Source organism: Xenopus tropicalis, chromosome 5 (genome assembly GCF_000004195.4).
Source record: "Xenopus tropicalis strain Nigerian chromosome 5, UCB_Xtro_10.0, whole genome shotgun sequence".
NCBI lineage: Eukaryota > Metazoa > Chordata > Amphibia > Anura > Pipidae > Xenopus > Xenopus tropicalis.
In genome coordinates, this window is record NC_030681.2 from 109,815,801 (window position 1) to 109,832,432 (window position 16,632).

The 16,632-nt window shown below is 35.3% G+C and overlaps 1 protein-coding gene across 1 annotated transcript in view; it reads right to left on the bottom strand.

Moving 5' to 3' along the window:
• Positions 1–16,632, bottom strand: part of naaladl2 (N-acetylated alpha-linked acidic dipeptidase-like 2) — a 322,123-nt gene that overhangs the window by 59,696 nt on the left and 245,795 nt on the right. The window contains exon 11 of the mRNA XM_031902480.1: positions 2,996–3,130. Coding sequence (XP_031758340.1) covers positions 2,996–3,130 — 135 coding nt within the window. The remainder of the gene's footprint in view (positions 1–2,995; positions 3,131–16,632) is intronic.

Genomic DNA, 16,632 nt, shown 5'->3' on the forward strand with positions numbered 1-16,632 from the left:
CAAAAATAGATGAAAACTTTATTGGCCCTTAGGTTTTATTGTGGCCACACTGAAATATATATAGTTCAACAAACATCAAACAGATCTATTAAATTAAACCTCTGTAAGCAAGCTGTATGGAATATTTTACAGAAGTAGGACCCATGACATTAGATAGCAGTTTTGTTTTGTTTTAATATGATTTGCAACTTTGACGTGCATTTACAATGGAGTAATGTCATAAAATTAACAACTTTTATTACATTATTCACTCACCCCATATGTAATAAAAGACACAAAGTTTGCCCAGGGGCTGTAACCCCCAGCAACCAATAATATGTTTGCTTTTTAACAGGTGACCAGTAAATGTCACTTATATTGTTAGAAGGATGTTTTCCAGGTTTGCTTGCGAATTACAAATAACAAAATTCACATTATCATGAGTGGCTAAGATTTTCACGAATCTGCACTGGAATTTCACCTTGTGTTTTGCCGGAAAAAAAAGATTTAAAAAAAAAGATTTTAAACACTTTTCACCCCTATGCTTTTTGTGTAATGGCAAAAAAAAGCTTGAATATAAACTTTTCTAACCCTCCTGATACTTTCCTTCCACTGGGGCTCTCCTGGCTTACATGCTTCTGCCTTAGGATGGAAAATACAATGATTCTCTGATTCAACTCATTTTGTATAACTACTTACCTTCATTAATTTATCATACCATCAGTTTTATTTATTTATTTATTTATTTATTTATATGTATGCATTTTTATAGTGAAAGGCATAGGCTGAGAAAGTAGTGCATGTATACATTGTCCCTAGTGTAACAGGTGTAGGGGGGGGGTACCCCAAAAGGTGCTGCTACCCTTTACAACTGTACTTTGTACCTAGTCTAGTGGTATACTCCCTAGCAACTCTCTGTAAGCACGTCATACATACAACTCTTTCCTCTCAGGTGGGCCCTTGCTGATAATGAAGTAAGGATTAACCACATTGATTGTGAACACAGAAATCAATCTCTGAAAAAACTCTGAGCACCAGTGGTTCTTGAAACAGTGGGGCAATTTATTTATGAATCTCATATAATCTCACTTTATAACATCAAGTGCCTCAATTTTTTTTTGATACTCACACAATATGCAACGTAGCTGTTGCCAACCCAGAGGAAGTATAGCTGGCCTCTTGGTGAACAGTCTCCATCATGATGCAAAGCCCACAGAGGTGAATTGCTCCAGGAAACCAACCATTTCTGAGACTAACTGCTTGGGTCGCTATAAAGGCAGCATTGACATTGCAGAATAACAACACTCACTAATCTCCTTGTTGGAGCCTCTGGATGCTCACTAACTTCTCTTTCACTCCTAGAGTTAACTATTGCAGAATCTGTTCTGGCACTGACCTTGGGGAAACCTGCCACCTTCCCAACTTTTCAGGACCTAACCTAGCTGGCTAACTCAATCCCAAGGCATATATAACTAAAGGTTTGCAAAAGCAATAGCCTCCCACACTAGGTTTCTCAGTTACATACACAGTGAAGGGCTCCTAGCTAAATATAATTAGGTTAAAAATGTGAATCTTTATTGAAGCTGTGAGTTCCTTATTTAGGAATTGGGGCGAACCCTGAATCCTTCATGAAAGATTTTTCCGAATATGAAACAAATCTGAATCCTAATTTTCATATACAAATTAGGCTAAGGAAGGGTTAAGAAGAGCTGTGCACTGCATGTACGGTAAAAAAATATTCATCATCTGCGTTCATTTGATGAAAAGTCATGTGATTTTAAGGATTCAGATCAGCCAGGCACTTGGATTCGTCTGAATCCTAATCCTGTTGAAAAGGCCCAGTCTTAGTGCATCCCTAATTGTAATAAAAACTATGCAGCAGCAGCATCACCTGGCGTGTTTCAGGCACTTAGGCCCTTAATCAGCTGCCTCATGCTGGAGGAAAGTCTGGTTTCTCAGTCTGTGTATAGGCAAGATATAGAGACAGTGTCTCTCTGCACAGCAAAAAGATAGGCAACCAATCACATTTTTGCATTCATTGTTGTACCTGCAGCTGTCTGAAAAAAGCCAATCCCTGATTAGTTGCTATGGGTGACTGCCTACTTGCACATTTGCCCACTATTGATAAATGAGCCCCACTGTGTCTTGCATTGTTTAGGGTAGAGGAAACCCTGTTGTTCATGGGCATTTCTTTATTCAACTGGTGACTCTGCAGAACAGACTTTTTGAAACTTCTTTGTGGATAATAAAGAGCAGAGAAAATCTACCAATACTAGTTAGCGAAAATCCCCACAATAGGTATATTATCTATAAATACAGTAGCACCATTGATTAAAAATACAGAAAGGAAATGGGAAAGTTTAAATAGCCCACTTTTGCCATTCATGCGTATAGAGCTGTTTTACACCATATTAATTGCTTTTTGAGAGAATGCCTATGGAGCAACATCCCACACAAGCAATGTAATCAAAATATGGTAAAGTGTATATAGATCTAATGAAGTAACTTTGGTGCATAAACTAGGAATGTAATTGCCAGAGAAGCAGCTGAAATGTTTTCTTTAATAGGCAGTATTGAAGCTGTTGTTGGATGGTGAGATAATGGAAGTCTGACAGATGTTAGGAATGAGCATGATTCAGAAACAAAGAGCAAGAAAATCATTAGACCTTGGGTGGAAAAGTTAGCGAGAGAAAAGTTTTCTCTGGTACGTTGAAGATAAGGATCGTTTGTAGCTGATTTCAAATTTAAGTGGGTGGCAGAAGAGTGTGTTACTTATAGATTGTGCCATGTCATGTATTTAATCAGTGTGCAAGATCTGGAAATAAGAAATCATACATAGTACAGATCAAGATTTACAGTATTGGTTTCTTGTAGATTATTATTAGTATTATTATTGTACTTATTGTATGGTAATGCAATGTATTGTATTGTATTGATGATCAAATGTTTCCATGATAATATAGACAGACAAAAATCATAGAATATATGCTATTTAGCCTTAATTCAGTATAAATACCTCTGATCTTTTGACATTGTCAAATACAAATTGTACAGCTGGAATTCCAAGCCGGTTAACAAAGATATCAGCATCTCCTTGCATTTGCAGAGCACCCACATTAGACTTGTAGCAACTTTCCATCCCAGAACACACCTATAAAGAAGGCGGGAAAAAATTGCACTGAAATATATGTAGTTTTACAACTTTCTATATGACAAGGCAAAACAAATAAGGCACCCACTTTTGTGTCTAAATTGTAAAAATACTGTTTGCGCAGCCATGCAAGGAAATATAAAGCTTGATATAAAGGTCACCTAATCAAATATACTGCCGCACTTTAATCAGAGTTTCAAAAATATGCTTCTCTTCATCTTGGCTTTTTCTTACATGTACTGAAAACTAAAAATGCACACACGGTATTGGGATGGTTATGAGTATTACTATTTGTAGTGCAGGTAGAAGAAGTCTGTAATACAGTTCATAAATAATGTTGTGTATAAAGATGGCCACACAACGTTTCAGGTGCATGTCCCTTTGCCAGGTATTTATCAAGCTGTGTAATGAATATTTAGGTGGGTGTAAAAACTTTACTCCACTCTTTATGCAAGATTTTCTTCTGTATTTGAACGTTTTAAAACCACAGTTTTACCACAGTTTTAGCTGTACATTTATTACACAGCTTGATAAATAAACATGATTTTACATGATGCTAAAGTAGTTATGGGGAGTGTATTCTGGTTCTCGCATAAACTGATGTGAATTCAGTGTGATCCCCTGCGCAGATTTGCCCTTAACATTTAGTTTATGTTTTTAGTATAGCTCTGTTTTTCTGTTTTTAGCATGGCTCTCACTTGAGCCATAGAAAATGTTTGTAAACTGTTTATATACTGAAAAAGTTCAGAAAAGCACAATGAGTTTGCATGAATTCATTATTTAGGTTCAGATTCTCTTTATTAAATAAGACAACATATTATTTTTAGTGATGAATGAATCTGTCCCGTTTCGCTTAGCAGTAAAATTCGCAAAACAACAAGATAATTTGCGCAATGGCAAAAAATCCGTGAAACAATTCGCCAAAGGCGAAATGCAGAAATTCACTGCAGATCCATGCCTGGCGAAAAGATTTGCCCATCACTAATTATTTTGCATTAGAGATGCAAATGTATGTATGTTTTATGGATTTAATGGTATAATTTATAAAGTTTAATAGTCATATTTAAACTACATTTATTTTTAATGAAATATCCCTATGATCTCTTTTATGAAACTAACCCCAGCTAGCTTGATATAAAAGAGCTATGTTTGTAGGGACCTCAGTAAAAAAATGGGTGTTTTTTTTCTGCTGGCTGCAGCCATTTGCTCTTTTCTTTAATTAAACATAGGATTTGACATAGCTCAAAAAACGGACTGCTCTTGGAACTCACTTTACAATTTTAATAGAACAAATACCAGAACCAGTGCTTGATAACTGTTGGTGCAAGACAGTATGTTAAATGTTATAAACTAAAATAAATATGTGCTCTTTTTACTATGTCAAAATGCGAGACCCTTTCATTTATGGTGAAGAAGGCAAAAATGTTGATTTAATGTTGTACTATTTAATGCTGTGGATTACTCAATCATTAAGGGTGGGGGTCGCTGACATTTACTGTCTTTGGTGCACAACTGATTAGCAATTAATTTATTTGTGTGCTGATTGCTGCACTTTAAGTTTGTGTCACTATTAGTAAGCAGATTCAGAACTGAAAGCAGTGCTTGGTTTGCAGAGCTGTCACCAATGTCATGTATAATATTTAAGGGACAGTTTAAAGCTAAGGGTAATACAGAGTTCTGTTCGCTGCAAGCATATTATGAAGACGCACTGTTGTGTCCATTGTTAAGCATAATATTCAGGCTGTGTTTCTTCTATCGGTATATTATTATTATTATTATTATTATTATTAATAAAGATGTATTTACAAACTGTACAAAAAATAAGTGTATACAACAAGCATATAGAATACATAATATACAGCGGATAACGAATGACTTGGGCAGGGCCAAATACCTGCCCTCCTTTTGCCCCAAGCTACTGGTCTAGAAATAATCACCACTTACAACTTGTCCTTAAATTGGAAAATATATTGGCCACAGCTTTATTACATAACATAAGCAATAAAATACATAATCATAAATATAAATTATAAAGTAAATAATAACAGTATTAACAAGTATATTAACAAATACTAAACAGTAATCCTTCAGGCACTGAAGTCCCTGGCAATGGACCAAACTAAATGCATGACAACCGTACCGGCCACCAGCCTCTCGTGCCTTCCAGCATGGTGGGTACGCAGGGTTGCATGCTTCAACCAAGGTATCAATATAATGTAACACTCCCCAGAGACCCATCGCTCTTAGAGAGGAAACATCCAAAACCATGTTCCATTGAACAAGTGGGACTTGCTAAACTCGGCACTGCCAACAAAATCTACCTCCATTGCCAGGGAGCCGCTGCCCGGCTGTGACAACAGGCCATCCCCCCTAACTACTTGCTTCACCATATCCCCAACATACTCACTTTCTTGGATCAACTTAACTTGTATCCCATTCCCCAGGCCACATTTGTGACAACTAACACAAGGGGTAACGATGGGAGGGCGGGTGGGACTCCGTTTTCTCTCCCAAAATGGATTCCCTCCTGAAGCACCTGCTTCAAATCCCATATGCTCCACCCCTCAAATGCTAAATACTAAGCCCCAACTATTAACTCCTGTCTGGCAGTTTGTCCCGCCCAGTCATGAGCCCTCTTACAGCAATTGTTGTATCGGGCTTCCCTGCCCTGCTTAGACAAACTTTCAATCTAAAGCTTGCTTTGTCCACTGCTAAACATACCAGACTGGGCTATCTATTACTATTTATAACAAAGAAGGTATAAACTGTCACCAGCCACATAGGTCTGTATTTTCCTAAATCTAGAATTGGCATCCCATTTCCAGGCAGCAGCTACATAATACAACTTTTGTATTAGAACTAAGGGCATGTATGGGGAAAAGGAAGTGGTTTGTGGGAGTGTGTCCAAAAGTGGGCATGACCTAAAGTGTATCGAAAAGTGTAAATCTTTCAGGTTTTATATCTTTCTTGTTTTATAAAATGTCACCTGAAATTTTCTCAGTCATCCGTTTATGAAAACTCTTTCCACTTATCTCTCAGGTTTTAAAACATGCACAACAGTCTCACTTATATTCATGTAGGCATAATAAGATCAAAAAGAATATAGGCATGAGAATTAGTATGGTGAATCTAATTCTTTGTGATGCAGCAACCTGACCATAACAGATAATTTAATGTGTATTTTCTATATTTTCATAATAACACATTAGGCATCCAAGTGAAACAGAATCAATTAATGGTAAGTGTTTTCTTAGTATCCTTTTACTTCAGCAGTTTAAAAGAACCCTGATGAAAATAAGTTTACATTGCTGTATATTTATGCCAATACCAGAGCTTATTTAGCATTCACAATCTACATTACTGTTCATGAATTTCTACATCAGTAGAAGGAAAAAAAACTCATAATTCCATTTTAGTGCAATCCTGTTGGCAGAACATTTCTCTGAACGTAATCTAATCTGAATGTGCTTGAAAAATATAGTAACATGCATATAATCATTACATAAATAAATAATTTTAATAATTTGTAAGATTGTGGAAGCCAAGTCATGTATTATACATGGTCTAATGAAATTATTTACATTTCTTTGGAAATAAAAGGGATCAGAGTCATGATAACTTTTCATGATCTCTTTATGAGCTGGAACAGAAAGAACTACAAAGGGAACAGTGTTAGATACAAAGGAATGAGTGATGTGCCTCTCTTTTCCACATAGACTGTGGGATAGACAGATGAGAATAGCTTGTGACTTTGATACAACTGCACTGTGTTGCTGATGACCCCACTCTTGGCAAATATTGACTATATTTATATGGTTCTTTCTGGTTTGCTGACCAATATTAGAAAAATATTCACCAGAAGAGGAAAAAGTTTTTAAAATAAATTCTTTATTTTTATTTTCAAGCAAACAAGGGAAGTGATACAGAAAGCAAGAAGAGGGAGGGAGATTGCTTACAATGTATATGAATTAAGATATGACAACAAGTTACATCTGTTACACATGGTCAAATACTATACTATGTACTACAAACATAATCTACTTCTGCTACTTCTTAGAAAGTAAAGCTTATGGGGCTGATTTACTAATCCATGAAGCCGAATCCCGAATGGAAAAAAAATTGGATTGGAAACCAACATTTTGCGACTTTTTCGCATTTTTTGCGATTTTTTTCGTCACCGTCGTGACTTTTTCGTGAATTGTCGCAACTTTTTCGTAGCCGTTACGACTTGCGCAAATTGTCCCGACTTTTTCGTAGCCATTACGACTTGTGCGAATTGTCGCGACTTTTTCGTAGCCGTTACGACTTGCACGAATTGTCGCGACTGTTCCGTATTGAGCGCTAGTAAATGGCGGGCAAACCTTTCCGATTTTTTCGTGATGGCTATGAAAAAGTCGCGACAATTCGCGACAATTTACAAAAAAGTCGCAACGGTGATGAAAAAAATCGCAAAATACCAATCATTACGGAAAAAACGCATTCGGACGCTTTCGATCCATTCGTGGATTAGTAAATTGGCCCCTATGTGTAGAAACAAATACAAAGCTTTTATATTTTATGTATATAACAATGAGGTAAAGGGGTTTTTAACTCTGCAAAAGCATAGCCAATGCCCTACCTTATTAGAGAAGCTCTTTTCTACTATGCTTCAGCTGTTCTTCAAAAAAATAATGTTACCAATTTCCAACATTGTGCTTGGCAACTAGATAGACATGGGAGGGCTGAGTAGGGCTCCCATTGTGGACGTGGAAAGTAAAGCTGGCCATACACGCACCGATAATATCGTACAAAAACCTCTTTTTGTACGATATTCAGTGCGTTTATGGCAACTCAGCAAGGCGACCGATAAAGCAGGAGGCTGCTGATATCGGTCGACTCGCCGATCGGGAGGGTTAAAAGATTTTGATTGGGCTACATTGAAGGCTCCGAGCAAAATCTCCAGAAGGAGGTAGAAATCCTATTATTTCTACCTCCATATCTGATGTTTCAGCCCTGAACATCAGTGGCGGAGGGAAATGACCTTTTGTGCGACCAATGGTCGCACGAAAGATCGAAAATTGCCATTTGTGTGGCCACCTTAAGGGGTGGATAATAATGAAAACTGCATTTTTTTCCCAGCACAACAGATCACATGTATTTTTGGTGAAACAGACCAAATGGTGAAATTCTAGCCTGGATTCAAAATTGTGCTGTGGACAAAAAAGTGAACAAAACTGTTCCATGTGAACATGTTAGCACATAACTGTAGAAGTAGTCATGCCTTAGGGCTATTCAGTCATTAACCAAGAAAGAGATAAGTGACTTTAGTTTTTGCATAAATCATGGTGTCGTAGTGGGTAGCAGGCTACTGGGGTCCTGGGTTCAGCATTAGGGTACTGAATTTTGCTAAGAAATACATTTTCCCAAATTAGTGTTTATTTATTAAGAAAAGCCCCTCACTTTTAAACAGCTCTATAGATTTAGGGAAAGATCAGCATATTTACAAACAAAAAAGAAAATAAGGGCTGCATGTACTATTAATCCATAATAGATCACTCCCCCTGACTTACAAGGCATACCAATGACTGAGAAAACCCTTTGTTGAAGAGCCAAACATGTGCCAAGTTGCAGTACATTTTGAATATTGTTTTTTACATTCATTTCCCATATAAACCTGAACTATTACAGCGCTGTTTATAAACATGCAGTGTAGGAAACCACTTGATGGTTAATAAAACTTTGAGGTAATAGGCGATTTTGATTGGCATCCTCTAATTGGTTTAGTTAGGCAGTATTATGGATGAATACAACATTTGCCCAACAGCTTTAAGTCCAATACATTAACCCCTAAGCAATTCCTTCTTATTTTCCTTATAGCTTGGTAACTCCATGGAAATTCTGATACTTATTCTTATCTTGCTTATTCTTATTGATACTTATATGAACTTATTTTTTGTGTGTTCCTTTCTCTAAACTGCAACTACCAGAATCACAAAACTTAAATCTACTAAAGGCGGCAGTGGTATTTCCAGATGGTATATAATGCCATACATACTGTACCTACTGCATATACTACTTGTAAAAAAACTTTAGGCAATGGAACATACTGTAGCTACATATTGAAAATATAAAACTAGCCTTCTTTATCACAGCCATTATTAATATGTCCTGTGCCTTGTCTTATTATGCCTCTTAATGATGCTCTCGCACTTCAGAAGAGGCAATAGAATTGTTATTTTCACATAATGCAAGCTTCCTGTCTATGTTTTTAATGAAACCCAGTACTCAATATTCCCATTCACCTATTTCACGATCACCTCTAATGTTTTTTGTAGTATTTCTTTGAAACAATCCATGATCACAGCATGTCATTGCAACATGAAACTCGTAACTCCCAATTATGGTTTCTCTTTGTGGAAAAAAAAGGAAGTCTGCTCAGTATATTTAGTAATAAATTAGGAATAGGCAGCTCTGCATGAATTGGCATATGCATTATTGTTCAAAGGTAATTTGCAAAAAAAAAATAAAGGTTCACTAATTATACAAAGTTATAAGACTGCTTCCTAAAATAACAAGAAAATGTCCGTGATTGAAAACTGCCATTGTCAAAGGTTTGTTAGACTGCCTATTTGAAAAGGTCAGCTGTAATAACTATTATAAGATGCTGAGACATTAAAGCACATAAGAAGTCAATGTTTTTTTTTGTAGAAAATTCTAGAGAAGGTTTGTGAATGAAGAATATGTTCTATATATTTAATTTGTTCAATAAATGCTTTCTGGTTAAGTGGTGTGGCATGCTGTAAACATACCAGAATAACTGTGCTTTAGTATATTTTAGAGTTGGGAATAAGTAATTCTGTATATGTTTTATAAACACTACATAATTTTAGGCCATTTACATGCTACTAGCAAAACTTAACATTTCTTCAAAGCAATCAAGACAAATTATGAATTATTTATGCATCACTTCTTTTTATAATACTGTACACATTATAACGTTTCTGACTATAGTTCCTGTATTTTTGTGAAAGAGGTAGCCTTATGGCAGCAAAAACAACCATGCTGCATGACAGATTAGCAATCAATTAATATACATGTTGTACATTCTATTCCAAATTTTAATATAAGCTATTTGTTTTAGCTCACTGCAACTTAGATCAGAACACACACCAAGTGGAGCAAAAGATAAATGCCTGATGAATGCCTGTTTATTGTGCACAAAACCAGTTGGATATGTTACCTTTTGCTGATAAACTACAAACTTAGTGCCATCTTTGGCAAGGATTCAGTCTTAATCAGATAGAGTTTATCACAGAAATATACCAAGTCCATTTTCCATAGTTAAACGCACAATGAAATAATTTCTAGAATGTCCATATGCAAAGTCCTTATTAATATGACCTGTCCTAATACCTACTTTGTTTAATTCTTTAAGAAAATTAAATTTAAGCCCATTATACATACTATATAAACAGCCAGTTTCTATACCAATATCAGAAAGTTATGTTCCTTTATACATGTTCCTTTTTGAAAATGCTAGTTTAGCACACTCACACAGCACATATACCTGTTACCCAGAATGCTCGGGACCTGGGGTTTTCCAGATAAGGGGTCTTTCTGTAAATTGGGTCTCTTTACCTTAAGTCTACTAAAAAAAAATCATTTAAACTTTAATAAACCCCAATAGGATTGTTTTTTTTTTCTCCAATAAGGATTAATTATATCCTACTTTGGATCAAGAAGAGGGTTTTATTTTATTAAAGAGAAAAAGGAAATCACTTAAAAAAAAAAATCTAATTATAATGGAGTCTATGGGGCCGATTCACTAAAGGTTGATAACGCTTATTGCATGCTTTTTTGCGTTAAAAAGCATGTGATAATTAAGTCCCGATTCATCAAAGTCATTACACATGCGTTAAGACGCATATAACATGCGCAAAAAAAAAGCACTATAGCAATGCATTATTTGCCTCACATCGTGATAATTCTCGCATAGAAATAATACTAACGCATGATTCACAAACACTTATGAAGCGTTAAACGCACAAAATATTGCATTAGTCTGTGCGAATATTAACACCTACTTGGGGCAGATGGTACTTAAAGAAAATTGTGGTTTGTGAGCTTTTGGCAACACAACATGGACTTTGCAGTAGGATTTTTTTCAAGTATGTGTTGGCCCTAGAGTGATGTAGCCTCCAGTCTTCAGGGAAATGGTCATTTGCGGAACAGTAGTTTTCCGAAAGTAATGGTTACGTGCGTAAAATCGTGCGCTAATATAGCGAGCGCCGAAATATATCGCAGCATGAATTAACGCAAGAAAAACGCTCATTGCGACTTAAATAACGCAAAGAACATCACATCTTAATTATGATGCCTGTCCTTTTAGTGAATCGAGCGTTAAGTCGCAGAAAATAAGAAGCAATAAAATTTTTAACGCATGCTATAAATAGCTCTCGTTTTATCGCCCTTTAGTGAATCAACCCCTATGTGAGATGACCTTGCTGTAATTTGAAGGTTTCTGGAAAACAGGTTTTCCGGATCACAGACCCTATACCTGTATATAATCAGCCAATTGATATAACAATATTGGAAAGTTAAATAAATGATTTTTTCTTACTTTCTGCAGAGAAATCAAACATTTGGGACACATCAAAAAGGTACATTTTTCTTGCAACAATGTTGTAAGAAAAAACAATGATGTGAGCATTTTCACCGTTTCGCCAATTTTTCTCATCAAACTTCATTTGTAATCATATATATTCACAGCTTTAGGTATGGAATAATGAATTCAAACTATTTACAACATAAAATATCACCTGTCATAATACGTACTTAGTTTAGTCCAATGTCTGGCATTTACTAAAAATCTGAAAGAAAAAAGCATGTGCGGGAAAATTTACAGAGAAGTCATGGAAAAAGTCTCCATTTTCGGCTGCATGAAAAAGGAGACTTTTTCAAATTGTCGCAAAAAAACAGCATCAAAAATCCAAAACCCCTAAAGTTTCAAAAACATGTAATGAAATTTTTTTGGCGTTTTTTTTTTTACTCCGCCATGCCTCATTTTTTTACACAGCTGCACCCATTTTGATCACAACTTTTTTTTGTGGTGTGATGAATTTTTTCGCTGCAGATTTTCACGGAAACTTCGCAAAACAATTCACCAATGGCAAAATGAAGAAATTTGCTGCAAATCCATGCCTGGCAAAAAAATGTGCTCATCACTAATGCTTAGTAAATGGGCCCCTTGAGGTAAGGCTCCTGCTTATACGATGGCTGACAATCCGCCTTGTGGGTCCTTTTTTTAAGAAATAAACATACAGTAGATCTGTCTTCATTTGAACAACAGCCAAATAGTTTGTTGCTGTACATAAATGTTCAGATGCTATGATAGTGTAGATTATATTTTATTATCCAGTGATTTACAGAAAAGCAAATCACAAGCATATACTGTAAACCCACAATATCGAGTTTCTTTGTTAGTACCTGGTAAATTCCACACAGAAACAGAATATACAAAAATCAGTAGACTACTATTTAAAAGATCAGCTTATTCCTTTTTGTTCCTAAAAATTACATACATTATCCAATTTTAGCTTTTATCTGCATATGTGTATATATTAATATATTTTTTAAATATTGCTGTATGTTGATTAAACAATGTTACCATAGGCAATAGGCTAGGTTATTTATGGTTCATCGCTTGGAAGAGGCCTGCTTTAAGCATCTGCGCCAGCACATTTGTATAGAATTTTCATGTCACTGTTAATCATTGAAATGCGATGGCTTTTGTATTTATTTGTTGGGTTTTTGCCTGCTAAGGCAATTGTTCCTGTTTCTAACTTAATGCAAACCTAGTGGCAATGGGCCTTTTAATTCTTTTACACACATTGCTGTCCAAAGTTTTCTATGCCATGGGCCAATCATCTGCTATTTCACATGCCCCATTGAGGGCCAGAAAGTAAAAATAATGATGTCATAGAAATATGTCTTTGGAGATCCTGGGGGCCATCAGCATTTCATGGGGGTCCAGAGTTGGATAGCCCATAAGTATCAACTTTGTGTGTGTGGTGTGGATTTCCCCTCCAGTATGATATTTTTATTGCTACCATTATTTCTAGAGTTTCATTTAACCAGTCTTCATCAGCTTTTGTGTCTATTTTAGTCCGTGGAGTCCTAAATAAGCCCTACTACAAACTACAGTGGCACTGAATTTTTAAAAGTGAAATATAAATATATATTATATGTACATACTTTACAACACTTTTTTTTGGTGTTACTCACCTTTAAATAGATAGATGTTTATCTCCTCTGCTTTTTAAATATCAGGTAATAGAAATGTACTATTTATTTCTATGAATGTAATCCCTTTTATATCATTTATCCTTCATCAACCTAAAAAAACTCAGTTGTAAGCTTGAGATAGTCTTAACTTGTCACTGCCACTTGTCACGGGGCATAATTCATCTACACCTACATATGCTAATGGTAATATCTAAGCTATATTCAGCCATGTTTATATTTTTTCAATACATATTTATTAGAACATCGGAATATCTTTCATTTACCAATATATCATTGCTTATTTGATATTTGCATTTGTTCTAAACTGGACACTATTAAAAAGTAATTACCTAATTAATACAGTAACAGTTATAGCAAAATAATTCTTAACCATTTCATGTCTAAAGGACTTGAAGCAAAGATCTTGTCATTATTCAAAACAACTCTATGCTGTTTAAAATATTTGTAAAATAATAATAATAATCAGAACCTTTCTCCCCGTAACCTCAGAAAATCTCTTTTATCATCACATTGCTTTTCTAGATATTATGGACTAAAGCTGAGGATTTATAGCCAATAGCATTTACCACTTTATACAATAACACTAAGTGACAATGATGGACCATTACTGCTTTTTTTATGCTTGCAGATACAATAAATTTAGAATTACATCCAATTAAACGGAAAATATTGTTTGAGGAACAGAAGGCAGAATACTAAGATGAATATCAGTTAAAACCATATCTTTCTTTTAATTTGCAAAAGTGATAAGTTATCACAAGCATACATTTGTTAGATGTTGCAATCAGCTGTGGAAGAAGATGATGCTATGTTATTATAATAATAATAATAATAATAGGAACAACTATCTTCTATTCGATTATTTAGCAGGCAACATGGTTGACCAAATCAGACATTTTTGTTCTGTGAAGCTGAAAGTACTAGATATAATTAATATACAACCATAATGTGTATAATACAAGTATACAAGTCTTTAGAAGCAGTTTTGAGGTGCCATAACAAATTAATGGAGGCATCTGAGTGACTGGTCTACCTAATTAATGAATCAGAAGTTGCAAGAATAACATTCTCAGCAGTCACCATCTTGTAAATGGTATAGTCTTTAATATAATATCTTTAAAATGGTATAGTCTTTAATAACAATATTTCATTTGTCTCTTGTTGTCTTCCCTGTTAGTGATGAGCAAATCTGTCCCGTTTTGCTTCGCCATAAAATTTGCGAAACAGGAAGAAAATTTGCAAAATGACTAACGCATTTGTCGCACAATTTTTTTGTCGCCCGTGCTTTTCTGATGCTATCACGCCCAATTTGACGCGCCCCTGCCCCCCTTTTTTTTTAAGCAACCGCGTCCGATTTGATGCACAAAAAAAAAATTTTGTGCTGCGAATTTATTCATGGCAAATTTTCACAGAAGTTTTGCAAAACAATTTGCCAATAGCGGAATGCGGAAATTCGCTGCGAATCCATGCCTGGCTACAAAATTCCCTCATCACTATTCCCTGTCAATATTCTCAGTTAAATTAATGAAATAATTTTATAGTAGCACACTTTTTTACTTTTAATTGGTACACTTATTGATTATCCGGAAATCCTTTATCCAGAGAGCTCAGAATTACACATAGGCCATCATTCACAGACTTAAAGGAACAGTAACACCAAAAAATGAAAGAGCTTTAAAGTAATAAAAATATAATGCACTGCTGCCCTGCACTGGTAAAACTGGTGTGTTTGCTACAGTAACACTATTATAATTTATATAATAAGCTGCTGTGTAGCCACGGGGGCAGCCATTCAAGCTGGAAAAAAGGAGAAAAGGCACAGGTTACATAGCAGATAAAGTTCTGTAGAATACAATTGTGTTTTTTTGTATTTCAACAAAACTTTATTGAAGTTATATAATAATTGTTACAATAACAGTTATAATACTTCTTGCATACTGGGATAATTGCAAATATAGATCAAATTATAGTAGTACATAAAAAGAAGGTAAAAAGAGAAGAAGAGAGACTGAGAGCAAGAATCTTGTATAGCACAAGGAAGTGGTTGGACGAGCCATGGACTGCCTATGGAGGAAAAAGAAGGGAAGCCATGTGTGGGACAGACAGAGAGAGATGAAGAAAAGAAAGAAAAAGTGAAAGCTGAAAGAAAAAGGAAGCCTGAGGCTGGAGCTGGCTGGCACATATATGGTAAGTGGTAGACGTCTCATAGGGGTACAATTGTAATGTTAATATCAATTCACAATGCATTACGGGATTGTAGGTAGGATACCCAGGGTTGCCAGGTCATCACATACAATTGTGTTTTATCTGTTATCTGCTGTGTGCCTGTGCCTTTTCTCCTTTGAATGGCTGCCTCCATGGCTACATACTGTAGCAGCTTATTTATATAAATTATAGTAGACTTACAACTTTTACACACAACTTTTACCAGCGCAGGGCAGCAGGACATTATATTTTAGTTACTTTTATAGACTTTCATTTTTTGGTGTTTCTGTTCCTTTAATTTTAATAAAATAACTACAGTTTTAAAAATTACTATCTCTTTCTCTGTAATAATAAAACAGTACCTTGTACTTGATTCTGACTAAAGTGTAATTTCTCCTTATTAGGGGCAAAACAATCCTATTGGGTTTATTTAATGTTTAAATGATTTTTTAATAGACATAAGGTATACAGATCTAAATAACAGAAAGACACTTTATCTGGAGAACGCCAGGTCCAGAGCATTCTGGATATATTTGTACAATCACACTTAAAGCATTTGTAGCTTATCCAGCTTTACTATGCCTGTGCCTTTTGGGTTGCACTTATTTCAGCAGACTCACTGAGATGTAAAAGAATGACGTAAATTGTGATCTAACTCTGGTGTGCCCCAGATCTTTTGCATACAGAATTTAAACATGAAGGAAAACTCAGCGGTCTTCTTCAAGCCACTGTTCAAAATTAAATATTTATAAATATGCCCCAAAGCGTTATGCTTCTCTGGATTAAGCTGGTGGTAAAGCACCGCATAACATTTTACAAGATACATAGTTTATGGAACCATGACTGCTTAAAATAAATATATTGTAGTACTGAATTGCTTAGAAGCCCATGCATAAAAACATATTCAGTTCAAGTTGTAGCAGATAATACCGCCATTGCCTACGGCATACCCATATTTAAAATATTCTTTAAACTGTCAAATGCCAATATATTGAGTCATTATTAACTTATCA